General features: G+C 35.6%; 1 protein-coding gene across 1 annotated transcript in view; it reads left to right on the plus strand.

Annotated features, from left to right (window-relative positions):
• LRP1B (LDL receptor related protein 1B) overlaps positions 1-15,515 on the plus strand; it is a gene marked incomplete at both ends in the record, with an annotated part of 589,444 nt that overhangs the window by 554,216 nt on the left and 19,713 nt on the right. Inside the window, 3 exons of the mRNA XM_079539425.1 lie at positions 2,708-2,872; positions 11,254-11,415; positions 15,101-15,275. Coding sequence (XP_079395551.1) covers positions 2,708-2,872; positions 11,254-11,415; positions 15,101-15,275 — 502 coding nt within the window. The remainder of the gene's footprint in view (positions 1-2,707; positions 2,873-11,253; positions 11,416-15,100; positions 15,276-15,515) is intronic.

Below are 15,515 nucleotides of genomic sequence, written 5' to 3' on the forward strand. Positions count from 1 at the left end.
TTCACTAATTCAGATTAGATGTATTCAGCCTTTTGTAACAATTCTTAGATATATATCTCTCCTGTATTTTCTATTTTTCCTGTCTTCTCTTATGGGCACATTTTGTTCCTGTCTCCCATACAAAGGCATCTGATCCACTTTTGGACTCCACTGATGTGAATTATCTAGAGTAATTTGATTCTTTTAAGTTGCAGACAAAGAAAAAAAGCAGCATTAAAACTCCTGTTCTGTTTAAGTCTAACATAGTATTTGTAAATTGACTTATCTATTACATTTCTCAGTCCTCAGTTCGTGTGAAGACTGAAATTGTTGTAGTAACTCTTATTAGTTTTGTATTTTTATTTGAATTCTTGTAGATTTTTATTTGAATTCTTGGATAGAGAACAAAATCAGCACCCACTTTTACTAATCTTGTTATGCTGGAAAATATTACAATCCTTTCAGCTTTCAGGTCAACTTTACCTGATTATTTTGTAAAGATATAACATGTACTGCATTTAGAATCTGTAAGATGTAAACGTCCTAGTCATTTTAAAGGCATTTGGTTTAGATAGTCTTTACTGTGGGCAATTTTTGGTTCAGTATGAAGACATGTATATCTTGTTATAGTTAGGATAACTTTGAAGTTTGTATTTCATGTTTTGTAGTTATAAATATGCGTTGTGATATTCTTTTTTCTGTTGAATTCATAGTGTCTATCAGAATTCAAAATTTTTTAAATTTTGTATGTTAAATGTGCAGAATTGTCCTAGAAAAGAAATGGATATTTTTAATATACTATCAGATTCCTAAAAATGAGCAGTTGTCTGTACTTTAGTGTTACTCAGTTTTTATTCAGTTCTGCTCTATAAACTCATGACTAATGATAAGTAAAACAGATAAAATAAGCAAAACAAAAATAGACCTTGCTAATAAGATATGCCACATTATCCATTTAAACAACTTCTGTAATGAGTAACTGAAGAATGGTTCATGGAACATCAAAGAATTTAATGAACCACCTAAATAAATAAATACTAAAGCATCTTCAGAGTTCCAAGCACAAAATATCTTTGTTACAGTAGATGTAGATCCATGGTGGATACCTAAGAATGAAGACTATGATATTTCATACTGGTATTGTAAAGACCTAAATAATACAGTGCCACTCATTCCTCCCCAAGAACTTTCAGATGCGATGTCTTCAGGCACCTGCATCTCTCTCAAATGAGAAATGGATGATATAGGACAGATGGATACCTTGACTGCCTCATATTTTGTACAACTAAGAAAGTAATTCATCAAAACATCTATATTGGTGAATGTATTACTGAAGAGCTTTCAGTGTTTCTGACTTTGTATTAGTTTGGCAGCAGTCTGTCTTTATAAGCTTTGTTTTGTTATGTGGGAGATGAGAAGTCGTGCTAAATGTGTATTTTGAGCTGCAAAGGTTCTTGTCTGTTGCTCAGGATTACAGTTATTTGGATGTGAGAGCATTGTGTACGTGCTGGTCTGTAATTAATTTCTTGTTGGTGTCATCAAACAATTTTATTTCTTGTTCACTCAAATGAACAGTGATTTATTTCTCAGTGTTTCCAGGACAGGCACAACTGTAATTGCACAACAGCTTTATAGAAAGATTGAATCTGTCCTAAACAGAATATATGTTACCATGCACCCCACAGTTAAGGAGGTGGTACTACTGCCAAGAGCACCTAGTGAAGGCAAAGCAGTAGACTACGTCTTTTCTTAGAAGGTAAAATTGGGGGTTCAGTCTAGAGAAGAGAAGACTCAGGAAGACCTTATTGCTATCTACAACTCTCTGAAAGGAGGTTGTGGTGAAGTGGGGATCAGCCTCTTCTCCCCGGTAACAGAGAGAAGACAAGAAGTAATGGCCTGAACTTGCACCAGTGAAGGTTCACGTTGTATGTTATTTCTTCTCAGAAAGAGTTGGTAATGCATTGGAACAGGGAAGTAGTGGAGTCACTGTCCATGGAGTTGTTAAAGAAAAGGGAAGTTGTGACACTGAGGGATGTGAAAGGACATGGTGGGGTTGGGCTCTAATGGTTGGACTTTGTGATCTTAGTGGTCTTTTCCAACATTTATGATTCCGTAAAAGAAAATATGGTTTAGAAGTACCAAGTTAGTATGCAAACATCATTTTGTGAGGATGATTTAAAAGCTGAGCAGCTTCTTTTTAAATATTTCCGAATTTGTTTATTAAGCAGGATGTTAACAGTGTAAGAGCAAGAGAAATAAATCAACTATAAAAGGGTAAATTCCTTCAGGCTGAGGTAACCAGAAGAATACAAGGAAGTTTTCTTCCCAAAGTTGCAGAAATGAAACAAACTTTTTTTTTTTTTTTTCATAAACTAAAAATGATATTTTCACAAAGGAATTCACACTGCCTTTACTAACTTAAATCCTGACATCCTCTGCGGGGTCAGCTTTCCCATCACACTGTTTGGATGAAACAGGAGCCAAGAAGATATATGCAGTATGCTGGTATGATACAAGCTTCCAGGCCTGCATACAGCTCCCATTGCCTCTGCAGCTCTTCATGGCCTTTCCAGTGCTGGCTTATGGTTTATTAAATATGTCTTTTCTTTTCTAGCAATGTGTGATAGTTTACCTTTTACTTTTTGAAAGTGATTATGTATTTTTGCACGTAGGCAGGGATCAGTAGCTTCGTATAAAATACAAATTGTTCTCTGTGCTCTTGCTGCAGATGATACATGCAAACTGACCTGTGAAAATGGAGGAAAGTGCATTATAAACGAGAAGGGGGATCCACGATGTCACTGCTGGCCAAGTTACTCAGGTGAAAGGTGTGAAACCAACCACTGCTACAATTACTGCCAGAATGGAGGAACCTGTGGAGCCTCTCTCCTTGGTACATATTTCTGTGCAGCTTTATATTATCTTATAGGTCTCAATTTGAATGTTTGAATCTATTCCTAGTTTGGTGTTTTTTTTCTATGGCTTCTTTCCTTTGTCTGTACTTAAATTCTGTGCAATATAGCAGCATATGCTGTACATATAATTTATTATCAATAGTGTTTTTTACTCATGGGTCTTGGTGTTTTGGCAAAGCCAAACTACATCTCACAAAAAGGAGCATGAAACTATCCAGAATGAAAACATACATACTGAGGTGTCAAAAGGGAACTGTAAAGTCAAAACACATTTGGAAAAGCACCACACCCATTGCCCTGTCTCTATCTTAATTCTTTCTCTAAACTTTCAGGTGCTTCTGGGAATAGTTTCCTTCAAGTAGTGTGATACGACTTCATTTTTTTTCCCATGCCTTCATGGAGTTAAAAAGAATAATGAAAGTAGGCATTTTCCTCACTAATTCTCAGGAAGATTTCACAGATCAGAATTCAAATCCTTTGTTTGCTTGAAGGAATTTGAAATCACATCTCTTATCTTAAGGGAGATTATCCTAACCCTCAAAATGAGGATATCTAGGAGTCGGCCTTTGTGCCCAACATATAGGCTGCTCCAGGTTGTGTACTGCAATTAAATTCTGCTTGGACTAGAGAGGGGAAAAGTGTGTTAAGAAGTACTCTAAAATTTAGTGCTATGTGAGAAAGCAGAAGTTAAATTATATTTTCTGTTGCAAAGAACATTTAAATACTTGATTGAAAGCAGGACATCTGAAGGAGAAGTTTGCTGATTGCTTTCTTCTTGGAAGATTGTCAGATGTTGGAGTTGAATCTTATTCCCCTATGTGGTGAAGTGACCAACATCTAAAGGAAAGTACAGGCACCTGACCATAGGACCTGTTTATGCAGAATCGTGTATCTGTGACAAAGTGAGCTTAAATCTAAATGTTTTTCTTAGAATTCTGTACTAATTTAGCTTATATACTTCAGTAATTCAGCTTAGCTTACTATGCTGGCTTCAGTGGGTTCTATTCTGATTTTCTGATGTGTGTGCTAAACAAAGGGTTTTTTAGTTCTGAGTATTTGAGAGTTAATAATGTTTTTCTTTGTTCATATCACTAATAATGTCTAAATAGTAGAAAATCAGAATTACTTTAAGTTGATAGAATTATATTTGAAACTGCTTCGAATAGCTCATGGAAGTACTGAGACAAATGATAAGCAGAGATTTGTATCAGTTCAGTGAGATCAATATGTGCTTAGTGAGGACATGCAAGTGAATGAAAGACGTTCATGGATGATTTAAATGATGTGCAGAACTTCACTGTCATCTGAGGAGGGGATGTTTACTCCCACATCTTTACATATCTGGCATTTAATTGATACTCTTGAGGTGACAGGCACAACAAGTAACTTGGCTCCCAGTGCTCAGCTCAGTTCTGATTCCTGCAGAGACCTCTGGGTTTTATTTTTCCTTTTCTTTTGACAGCTGCCATTGAGCTTGGATACTTCCAACAGCTTGTTCTTCACCAGACAGCTCACAGTTGCTGTGCTCACAGCAGAGCTATGATATAACCTGGATTTTTAATACTTTTTTTCCTACTAAATCCAACCTCTGAAATCTCTCTGCCTTGCTGGAATGATTAGTGAAGCAGACTTGGTGACCAGTGAGTGAGAGATATGAGCAAGATTATACAATACACTTTTGCTGATTTGTTAATCGTGGCCCCACCTGCTACAGAGAGCCTGCAGGTGCAGAAGTTAGCCTTATTTCTGCTTGGTCTCAAACAAGACAATGTGTCTGTACCAAAAACGCCATTAGGAGAGCAGCATAAATATCACTCCAGTCCACATTTCAGTGTTAAACTGCCTGATGTGGGAATTCAAGCCTTTAACTTCATCAGAAGCGTACTGTACAACGATTAGTCACAACACACTCAGCTTTTATCAGCTGAGACCAGCGCAGAACCATTCCTGCTCATTAGCAATGGAGACTTGGATCTTAGAGTCACAGATCCCATTGCTGAGCATAGAAAGCACCTCGCTCCCACGTCCTTATGATGTCAAAAGTTCTGATGGCTCTTACTGGGCTATACCTGCTGATAGGAGTGTTATTCTGCTGTGCTCTGTTCACTTCCCATTCACGCCTTGAAGCCAATGACATAACCTTCATGTGAAGATGTGGAAAAAAAGATATTTTTTTCTAAATCAAAGTGACTTCACCCAGCATTCCAGATAACATTTTTCAAATTGATCTCATCTTCTTTGCACATCTTGTCCCTGGACTCTGTAAATATTCTACTAGGAAGAAATCCCTACTTGTCAGAATGTATTACTTACCTATATCAGGCTACAAATCATAAATCTTCTTGAAACAAGCTAACAAATTAATGAGATGCTCCCTTGCCTGAGTTTAATCTAATCCATATTATACTAAAACCATTATGTTTTTTACAGAGGGAAATTAAACTGGGTGCTATTAAGGTATTAAAAATATTAAAAATCCCTTAACACAGAAAAACTCCTCAGGTATTTTTGCAATGACCGTTTCTTCTTTCCAGTCAGATAAACCACCATGCCAAGTATGCTACTGGGTCAACGCACATTTAGCAGCAAGGGCTGCACGAGCCATTCACAATTTCAACAGGCAGTGTGAAATACAGAACAGAACAGCATTCACTCACTTCCTTCTCACCATTTTTTGCCTTGGAGGCAGAGCTGATCTGCCTTGTCAGGTTCATGAGGCTCATTAGTGGACAAGTTACTTTACTCCTGCACATTGAAACATGTAGGGATATAAAGGTTCTCTATTACTAGGAATTCCTCTGCTTTTCATTCATGTTTGTAGAACTTAAGCATCTTATGTCCAGATTTCATTTTGTCGTAGCAGATTGACCTGTCCATTGGCAAAAGGTATAGAACATACTGATTATTTGTGTTTGTGTAGAGAATTTTTTTGTATCCAGAAAGTACAAAATGAACATTTTAAATTGACTCACTATCAATTTATTTTACTGTGCAACTGCCTTTCCAACCAGTTCTTTCTAATACAGTTTTTGATCCACTACACCATTGGCTCATCAAACTATGCTGATAAACTGTTGCAATCAAGTTGCATTGTGTTTTCCCTGATTCTTTCTTTTTTTTTTTTTTTTCTTTTTTTGTTCAAAATGATGATGCTTTATCCTCTGGAAGTTCCAACATCCGTATTTGTGTAAGTGCCTATCCAAATTGTACCCACAAAATATAAATGACCGCTGATAACTGCAGCTTGCTTGAATCTCCCTTTTGTAGAAGCCCTGATTGCCCTTATTGATTTCTTATATTTTCCAACTCAAATAGCATTGGTGGAAGCAATCCACAAGTGCCGTTCTACACACGTGCCCTTTGGGAAGTATAGGGCCTGTTGATAAATGTACATGGCAGAACTGCAGAGCATGTGCCTTCAGGCTAGCACCAATGTGAGAAGAAGCAGCCACAGCCGGTGATGGGGAAGGGTACACAGGGACCACTTAGCAGCTGTATTTCCACTCTCTCCCCATTTCAAGGAGTCAGTTGCTGTCTATTAGTTCTGCCACAATGGGCTCCGTGAAGTGCCTCTGTGAATTTGATTTGCCTGGGACAATATCTGGACTTCCTGACGTGGTCTTTGCTCATCCAAGCTGTTGTGCGCATCTCTTGACTTGAGGGAAACTGGTTCTGCTGCATGCTGCTGGTGTTTAGCTGGGGAGCTTCATGGGGAACGAGCTTCTGAAGTTAGCCAGCTGCTGTGAGGATTCCCTGGGAGTCAGGAAGTTTCCTCATTGTTGGGTTATGTCTCAAAGCTCAAGGCAAATACACTATGAAAGCAAATCTGTCATTGTTTTCTGAAACAAACAGAATGCCACAGCATAAGAGATGCGTGTCTGGTTAATGTGTGTGTTCCACTGAACGTGTAAATTCTGTTCTCCTTCGCTCCCTAATTCTTAATAGGAAAGTGATAACCAATTAAGTAAATCATGGAGTATTACTCAGTTTTTTTTCAGAACGTGATTGTGCTAAATCTTTGCTGGATGTGGTAAGTTGTAGAACCTCATTATCTGCACACAAATGTTAATTTGTTAAACAAATCCCACTGGCAATTCAGGGATTATTCACTGTTGGTTTACTTACTGCTAAGCCGTTTGGCAAATTCCTATGTGAACATTATAGAGCTAGAGATTGGGGCAGCTTTAATTAAAATTTAAAAGTTTATGACAGTTGTATTGAACTACAAAAATTGAACAAAGAAAATGTCATCTGTTAATTAAAAGTACACATCTGAGACATGTAATTAAAAGTTTGGATATAATAATGAACACTTTCCAGTAAACCAAATTAATGGGAATTTGGAAGGGAATAAAAAAAGATATCATATAAATGCACTTCCTTTTTACTTACAGTTTGAAGTAAAAATGTTGGAGGAAAGTTTTCTAAATGTCTTAAACATATAGGCTAGATTAAACTAGTACACAAAGTTAGTTAAACACATCTTTGTACTATATACTATATGCTTGTTATGAAGGGTAAGTTTAACCACACAGAATCATGATGTTTGTAGAGAAGTGAGTAAAAATGTGTAATTTATGAAATACACCCCTAAAATAAAAAATATAAAAAATTATATACAATGTAGATGTTATTTTGTGTTCTGCTTTATAAATAAAACACAGGGACACAATACAGTGTACTGAAAATGCTATCAAAGAAGAAATTGTTTAGTTTGTTCAGTTCCTGCAGTCTCATACTGGTAAGCCCCCGGGGAACATGTATATCACCTCTAATCAGGATTGGGGACTGGATGAGGGGAGAGGATGGGTGTTTCAGTGGAGGATTCTCTGCCTGGGCTGGTGTACAGCTGATCCAAAGGAGGCATCACAACCTGCCTTGAGAGTAATGCATTTTTAGATGGTTCTTTTCTGCCTTGCTTTCACGACATGGACAGAATGCATATCTATTGGGATGGATCCCAATCAGCTCAGCTTCTAATTATGTACTGTAATACAGCTTCTCTCCACTACTTTTGGTTCAGTAAAGCTAATTATGGCTCACAGAAATGAATTATTGTCATTCCCACGAACTGCTGACAACCCCTCTAGAGGACACAGTGTTACTTATAGTAGGCTGGTGTACCAGATTGCTTTAATAGGGACAGCAAGAGAAATATGCAAATGTAACAGATTGCGTGTATTCATATGTAACAAATAGAATGCACGTATTGCTGGTAGGGAATTTACCATCAGCTGGAAGAAATAAATTACTTATGTCTTTGTGCAGGCATTCATCTAGACTAGCTCATTTTTTGAAAATTTTTAAAAGCTGACAAATATAGTGTTTATTTTCTTGAAGAAAAAGGCAGTACGTTGTTTTTACAAAAAATACTACAGAATTGACAAATGTCAGGGATTGAGAGACAGCCTTTATTCTGTCTCTATGCAGCTCTAGTCTTGAAACTTCATTACCAGTGTGTAAATGCTTAAGGTTTCTGTATGTGAGACTACTAGATGTGACATCTTGGTTACATCATTGTTTAGATTCTGTTGTATGAAAACTTGTGGCACGTAGTGTTTATCATTGTTTTCTACTGCAATTTTATTAAGCTGTTCTTGGAACTATTTCATATCCAAAATCCAAAATAATTTATGAGAATAAGGCAGATGAAAATGTCATTACTGTTATTGTTATTATTTCAGATGCCAGCAGTCTGTGTATAAATAGGCAATGAACTATTAATATGATGAAAAGTCATATAAAATTGAGTGGAAAAAAAAATGGTGTTTAGGCTATACTGAATTAAATTTTCATATAACTGTCCACAATTTGACACATTTATAAGGCTACATTAGCAAAGAATAGAATAATTTCTTTTCTACAAACTATGAAAATATCCTTGTCCTATCAATTTAAAAAATAGAGCAACGTTAATATTAAAAACTGATTTCAGACTTGTCTTATTTCACTATTTCATTTGTAAGATGGATTTAGAGAAAGATGAGGAAACCCCAGACTCAGGGGCAGAAATTTAAATACAAGCGTATACATGGGGAAAAGCAAAGAGTTTGTGCTAATATCTGAGTTCAACATCTTTGATTTAATGTTTAGATCACAGGGGACAGATATGAATAACCAGGCTGATGTATATTAAACTAGTTGGAGCTATTTTAAGTCCATGGTTTTGTTCCTGCTGTACTCATTAGAGGAAGAGACTAACTGATCTCACGGCCTTTAGGATGATTTGCAAAACATTTTAAATTAGCAAAGCTTAAAATAGAAAATATAGAGAAGAATTACGTGAAGGGTTTGATGTAACAAACTAAAACAAACTAAGGAGAAGAATAATAATACAGAAATCATTTTGCATGCCTCTTGAGAAAGTAGAAAAATACTTATTTTTCTTAAATAATAATAAGTTTTCTTAAATAATAAGGCACTTATTAATTCACCAATAAATATGATACTAAATAATTATATAGTTTTAAGACAAAGGTAGACTGGAAATTAATGAAAATTGTTGAGTTTATTGAATGTTTAGTTTATATGACATTAATGAGAGTTAGCTAAATAGAGAATAAAGTAGAGAAAGAATCACACATTGCAGAGTGTAGATGAAGTGATAAGATTTCAGGAGGCAAATGTGAATTTGTAATTAGATGTGGATATTTGTGTGAGAGATTGTATAAAAATTACTGAAGAAGCACAAAATGAGACAAAATACTGAAAGCAGAGGACCAAGTCGTAATGTTTCAGCAAATCAGGCAGTGATAGGGATTTGCTATTAGATTAATACACAGATAAGAAATTGCTATGGGAAAGTGACCCTTAAATGTTAATGCATTTAACTACTTAAGATCATGCCTCTTGTGTATGTTTTAAACTAAATACAGTGTACTGATCAGACTCAATCCAAGCATAGGTTCTCTGGTGTGCTCTCTATCCCACCCCTCTGTAAAGGAGGATTTTAACCAATAATTTCTGCCTCGCTTCCTGGTGTGAAGTTGTACAAATGTAAATGCAGGGATTACTGGAGTCTCTCATTACTGCATTATCTGGCTTTCCCTAATCTCCTTCCAATTTCACAGCTGTACCACTATCTGGATTGGGTAGTCAATAACAAAATCCCAGAGTCTGCTTTTTGTGTCTACAATTCTAGGCTGAAGGGCTTCTGCCTTTTACACGCAGTGTATTTTGCAGTTAACTGATTGATCTTAACATTCCTTTATGTGTAGCCCTATTTCATCACCACAAAGACGAGATATCAAGCAAACACATACTAATCTTACAATATCCCATTAGTTGCCTTTCTTCTCCAAATTTGCCAAAGCTGATGATATTGATATACTCATTCAAGACTAGACATTTCAGTTCTCCCACCTTAGATTTCTGCCTTATGTGTGTTCATGTGTTGGTTTTCTGATGAAACATTCCTTTAATTCTGCCTGTTACCCAATTACTGTCTGACTCTTACTAGCCTGCACGTGGTCTTCTTTGCACCAATATGGCATTTCTTAGTCATTGCCCATTAGCAATCTTGCTCTGCAGTAACTCTGTTAGGATCTTGGTTGTACGTGCCAGCAGGTTGGGTTCCATGTGATTCAAATAAACTGTCCTTTCTGCCACTTAATTCCAGGAGTATACTCAGGTTTTGATTAATCTGTATTTCTTTCCATAGCCACCTTGGAATCCAGGAAGGAGAAAAGTGTTAAACTCAATCAATTCTGTCTAAATTTAAGAAAACCCAAAAGGCTGAATTGAAGCAAAGGAAGGGAGATTGGAGGAAAAGTTTCATAAGAAATAAGTGAGACTGGATTATTAGGAATTGAGAAGGAAAATGGCTAGCTGGACACATCAAATCATTTGACTCAAAGAGATTACAAATGAGATATAAAAGTACATTCAGGAGATAGAAAGACATTTACATGATATAGAAAGTTGTTTTAGAGAAGATAAGCCTTAAAAATTCAGTGAGAAGTGGAATAGTTTAATAAAACAGTGAAGTTGAAACAAAGCTATAAATCTCAAAGGCATGAAATATAGATAAGGGGAGAAAAAAAGAGAAAATTGAAATAGGTTAAAATCATAGGAGGAAAATGCATCAGAGCTTAAATGCTGTTGTAGAACCACTTAAGACTACTGTAGAATAGGGGTTCATTTTATACTTTTTTTTTTTTTTTTTTTTACCCCTTCACTACTTTTCATTGCATATTGGACATTTGGTGCATCTTTGGTCTGTTAGAAACAGCTGTCCTTAAGTTACAGTATTGACTCATGCGTTGAAACATATTGCTCTTATGATGTGTATTTATCTTTAATCATTATTATTTCAATTTTTATTTACTTTTATCATAAAGTAGTTTTCTTTTTTTAATAGGGAGGCCCACCTGCAATTGTGCACTGGGTTTTACAGGACCAAACTGCAATCAGACAGTCTGCCATCATTTTTGCCAAAATGGAGGAACCTGCAGTGTCACTGCTGGAAATCAGCCCTTTTGCAGCTGCTTGCCTGAGTATACAGGAGACAGATGTCAGTACTGTAAGTAATCTTCACAAACTAGAAAATCTGAAATTATAGTGGAAGTTCTGTATAGTACAAGTTTAACGTGAATCAGGTTGTTTTCCTATTGCACAGACTGATAAATTTAACTCCAAAATTGTTCTTCTGAGAAAATGGGACCTTACATATTGAAAGGACCTTTGAACACACTTGCAATACCCTTTTAGACATATATGAGAAGAAAGAGCTTTTTTAGAAATTATTCTCGTATTTTCATGAAAAAATCCTACTAAATGTACCCAACATCTGACTTCATAAATCAGATCATTGCTTTTTATATTGCTGGTAGAATTCCTAGTTGGTTAAAGAATGTTTCTGTTATCCTTTAACTTCACAGAAAGCTGACTCTTGTGTCTCCAACTGCTCTCTTTCCCTTTTATTTCTAAACCCAGTAAGCAGCATATTGCTAGTGCTGCTTTGAGTTTTGTTCCTCTATCTGACTCAATCCAAAATCACCTTCAGTGTGGTTTCTGCCTCGTAATATTGAAAATAAAGATTTTGATGCCTTAGTTCTCAGGGCTCAAGTTAGTTCTGTTCTCTGCATCTGAATTTCTCCATGCTTTTTCATTTTACTGACCCATCATCAGTCTCGTCTTACTGAGGTACTGTTTTCCAAAGGTTTCCATGCCTAAGGAAAGTCATTAGTGCTCTAACAAGCAGCTAGTTACTGGCATCCCTGACTTAAGATGTATTAATTTTCTAAATTCAATTTTGTTTCTATTTTTCAAAATTCTCCTTTTCTCTCCTCCTGCTTTCCTTTAACTCAAACACTGAGACAGAGGACTGTTGTAGTGCCTGTTATAGAATAGAGCATTCAATGTGAAAACCATCATCTTCCTTTTTTTTTCTTTTACATAGTTCACTGAAAAGAGTAATATTGGACAAAATTGAAGGGGTATTAACTGTTAAAAAGGTCTGTTTTGGAATCATCTGTTGGATACAAGAAGTGCTTAGTTTTAGTGATATGGCTGTCAAATAGGAAAAGGGTTAGTGTGTGTCTTTAAATAGGATTTGCACTGAAGTAAAATGAATGTGTTTCCAGTTGGGAGACTATGAAATAAATTGAAACCTTTGAATGGGAAACCAGCAGTAATTGTGATTCTCTCCCACTTGATATTAAACAAACTGCATGGATCCACAAATAACTGTCTGCAAGAACAATAGGGTATTTCAAAACAGTATAGTACATAAATCATGCCCAGACAGACACACAGATTAAGAAAAAATATTTACTTGAGGCTTACCCAAAACCAAACAAATTGTTTCTAGTTGAATGCTTCTGCAAACGTAGTTTTAGGTTTGTTTTTTTTTTTTTCCCGAAAGCTTTTTCCTTTTACCTTTTTTTTTTTTTCTAAAGAATCAATTTAAATGTAAATTTAGAGGTCCTTTTTAAACAGTGCTCATTATCAGATTTGGATTGTCTACTGCTACTTTGGAAAGACGGCATGATACGAAGACACTCAAACATTATAAAATACAAAATAAAACTTTTATTTATTTAAACATTAGTACTTTTAGGTCAAAGAGTCTTACAATCTTACAGAATAATATTTTTGTGGCCAATGGCAGTTCTATGAAACTGTATGAGTTTATAGCTAGCAGTGGATGTATAAATTCATAGCTAGGTCACAGTTATTTTTTTGCTTTATCAAACATATGTATGATTTTTTCCTACATTTAACATAATGACTTTGTAGGCATAATGAAATACATTTAGACAAGTTTATTACAAAGATTGGTTGCCTCTGCTGTATCTTATTTGGTTTTTCAATGATATCATTGAAACAATTTTTTATGCAAAAGATACGTGGATGTGCATAGATATTTGACTCATGCTCTCGAGTTGAAAATATTATTAGTGTTCTTATGTTAGAGAGAAGGCATTTGCTTGCGGTACTGCCAGATTGCAAAGACCTTATTTTCCTCATATTTATATTCTCCAATGACCCAGTGCAGAGTTTCCCCTATGATTAGTTCATATAAGGGCTGATAACCAAAATGTGTGTTTCATGTCACGCCTATGGCACTGGTGAAATAAACTGAAGTGAATGGATTTACATAAAATTCCACTAACTTTGTACATATTGTTATATACACATGTATTTGAATATAATTGCCTATTTTAAATTCATAAAATAAGAAATACAGAGTAGTGAAAGTTCATTTCTTGTATCATTTAAAGCCCTTACAGCCAAAAAAAAAAAAAAAAAAAAAGACGTTTCCATCATTTAGAATAACTCAAAGTGGATAGAGCGATTGCATCAGCTGTTACATTCACCGAAACTCAAATTCCATTCTTTAAGGAAAAAAAAAAAAAAAAAAAAAGAATTATTTTTGTTATTTTGATCTAATTCAGTATTCATATTGTGGAGCTAGCAGAATCTATCAGAAGCTTGAAGATGCTTTAAAGTACAAACTTCCTACTTCCAGATTTTAGGGCTTCCTGTCCTAATATATATACAAAACTTTCCCTCTACAGTGCTTTTCTCTTAAAATGTCTCTTACTCTTTGCTTTCAAGCTACAGTAGTTTTTGTTTTGTTATCCTTCACCTGGAATCAGAGAACAATACACACAAGGGATTACTTTTACTGCTCTTTATGTCTTTTAGGCCTTTGGTTGGTCTACTGTCTTCTGAAGTAGGTGGAGACATACAGATAATAAAGAGAAATAACTCTGCCAGCAGTTGAGTGAAATGGCTTTGTCCTCTATCAGAACTCTTCCCAAAATTGTCAGCAAAACTGACGTGGCAGACACTGAAAGCTTCTTGGAATGGCAAACAAGGATATTTCTTGCTTTATGAGATGCCCTCATATGACATGCCGTCATAATCCAGCAGTCTTGTATATGCTAAGTAATTTGCACAACAATTTTAACTGCACAGAACAGGAGAAAGTATTAGGAACAGAGAAATGGGGAGATTTGGCCCAGTGAAATGAGAAACTTCAAATGAAACTGTTTGGTAAAACGAAAGTTGTCAGTACTACATAAATAAAAATGAACCATAATGTTAATATGCCATTATAACTTGACATGGTGTATTTAAAAAAGAGAAATAAAAATGAAGTTGTTACTAGAACTTCTAAATAGTTATAAAGAATTCACAACTTGAAGTCTCAGTCCTGCTGACTTTGAAACAATGGAGTCTTGCACAGCCTACAAAGATAAGCATGTATATAGGGTTTTGTAGAACTTATGGATCATCACGTTGTTACGTGTTATTGTTAGAACTTCATGAAATTTTATATGAGGAGAAATGAAAATCAAAGTTAATTATTTTAATGTCACTTCAGTTTAGCATAATGCCTGTAATGGTAATGTGAATTTATCAGGAGACTTCTATACAGCTACTATCCCATTAAATATACTTAATATATCTCTGCTTTTGTCACCAGTAGTCTTTGTACCACATATGATGATGCCCTAAATGGTTGGACATCTAGAAGGAGAAGGAAACTTCTTATGAGCTTATACATCTGTTTTACTTCATGTTAGCAATATATTGCTTATCTGTTGGGGAGACTCTTGATTGGTAGTTCCAGTGTTCTTCGCCATTTGGTTTTCATGATTCTACTTTTCAACAGAAAGAAAATTAAGCTATTGTTTTTTAATATATGAAATAATACTCCTCACTACCTTTTTAACTAGCTTTCATGTTACTTGCAGATGTTTGCCACCATTATTGTGTGAATTCTGAATCATGTACTATTTCTGATGATGGAAGCGTAGAATGTGTCTGTCCAGTACGATTTGAAGGTCCAAAATGTGAAGTGGACAAGTGTATAAGATGTCACGGGGGACACTGCGTAATAAACAAGGATACTAATGACATAGTATGCAAGTAAGCATGTGCGTTGGGAAAGGGGGACTGTGTTCAAAATTATGTATCTGTAGCCATTATACTGTAGTTGATTTTAAATCTGTTAATAAGCAACCCTTGAAATGATCACATCAGAACAGTGCCTTTGAGTGTTCAGGTAGTGAGTCTGGGTTAACCCAGTGGCTCTGGACTCCTTAAAACAATTTTTGGAGTACTGTTTGCTGAAGGAAGCATAATGCAGAGGAAGCTGAGTGGTCTTCA

Source organism: Tetrao urogallus (assembly GCF_951394365.1).
Source record: "Tetrao urogallus genome assembly, chromosome: 8".
Taxonomy (NCBI): domain Eukaryota; kingdom Metazoa; phylum Chordata; class Aves; order Galliformes; family Phasianidae; genus Tetrao; species Tetrao urogallus.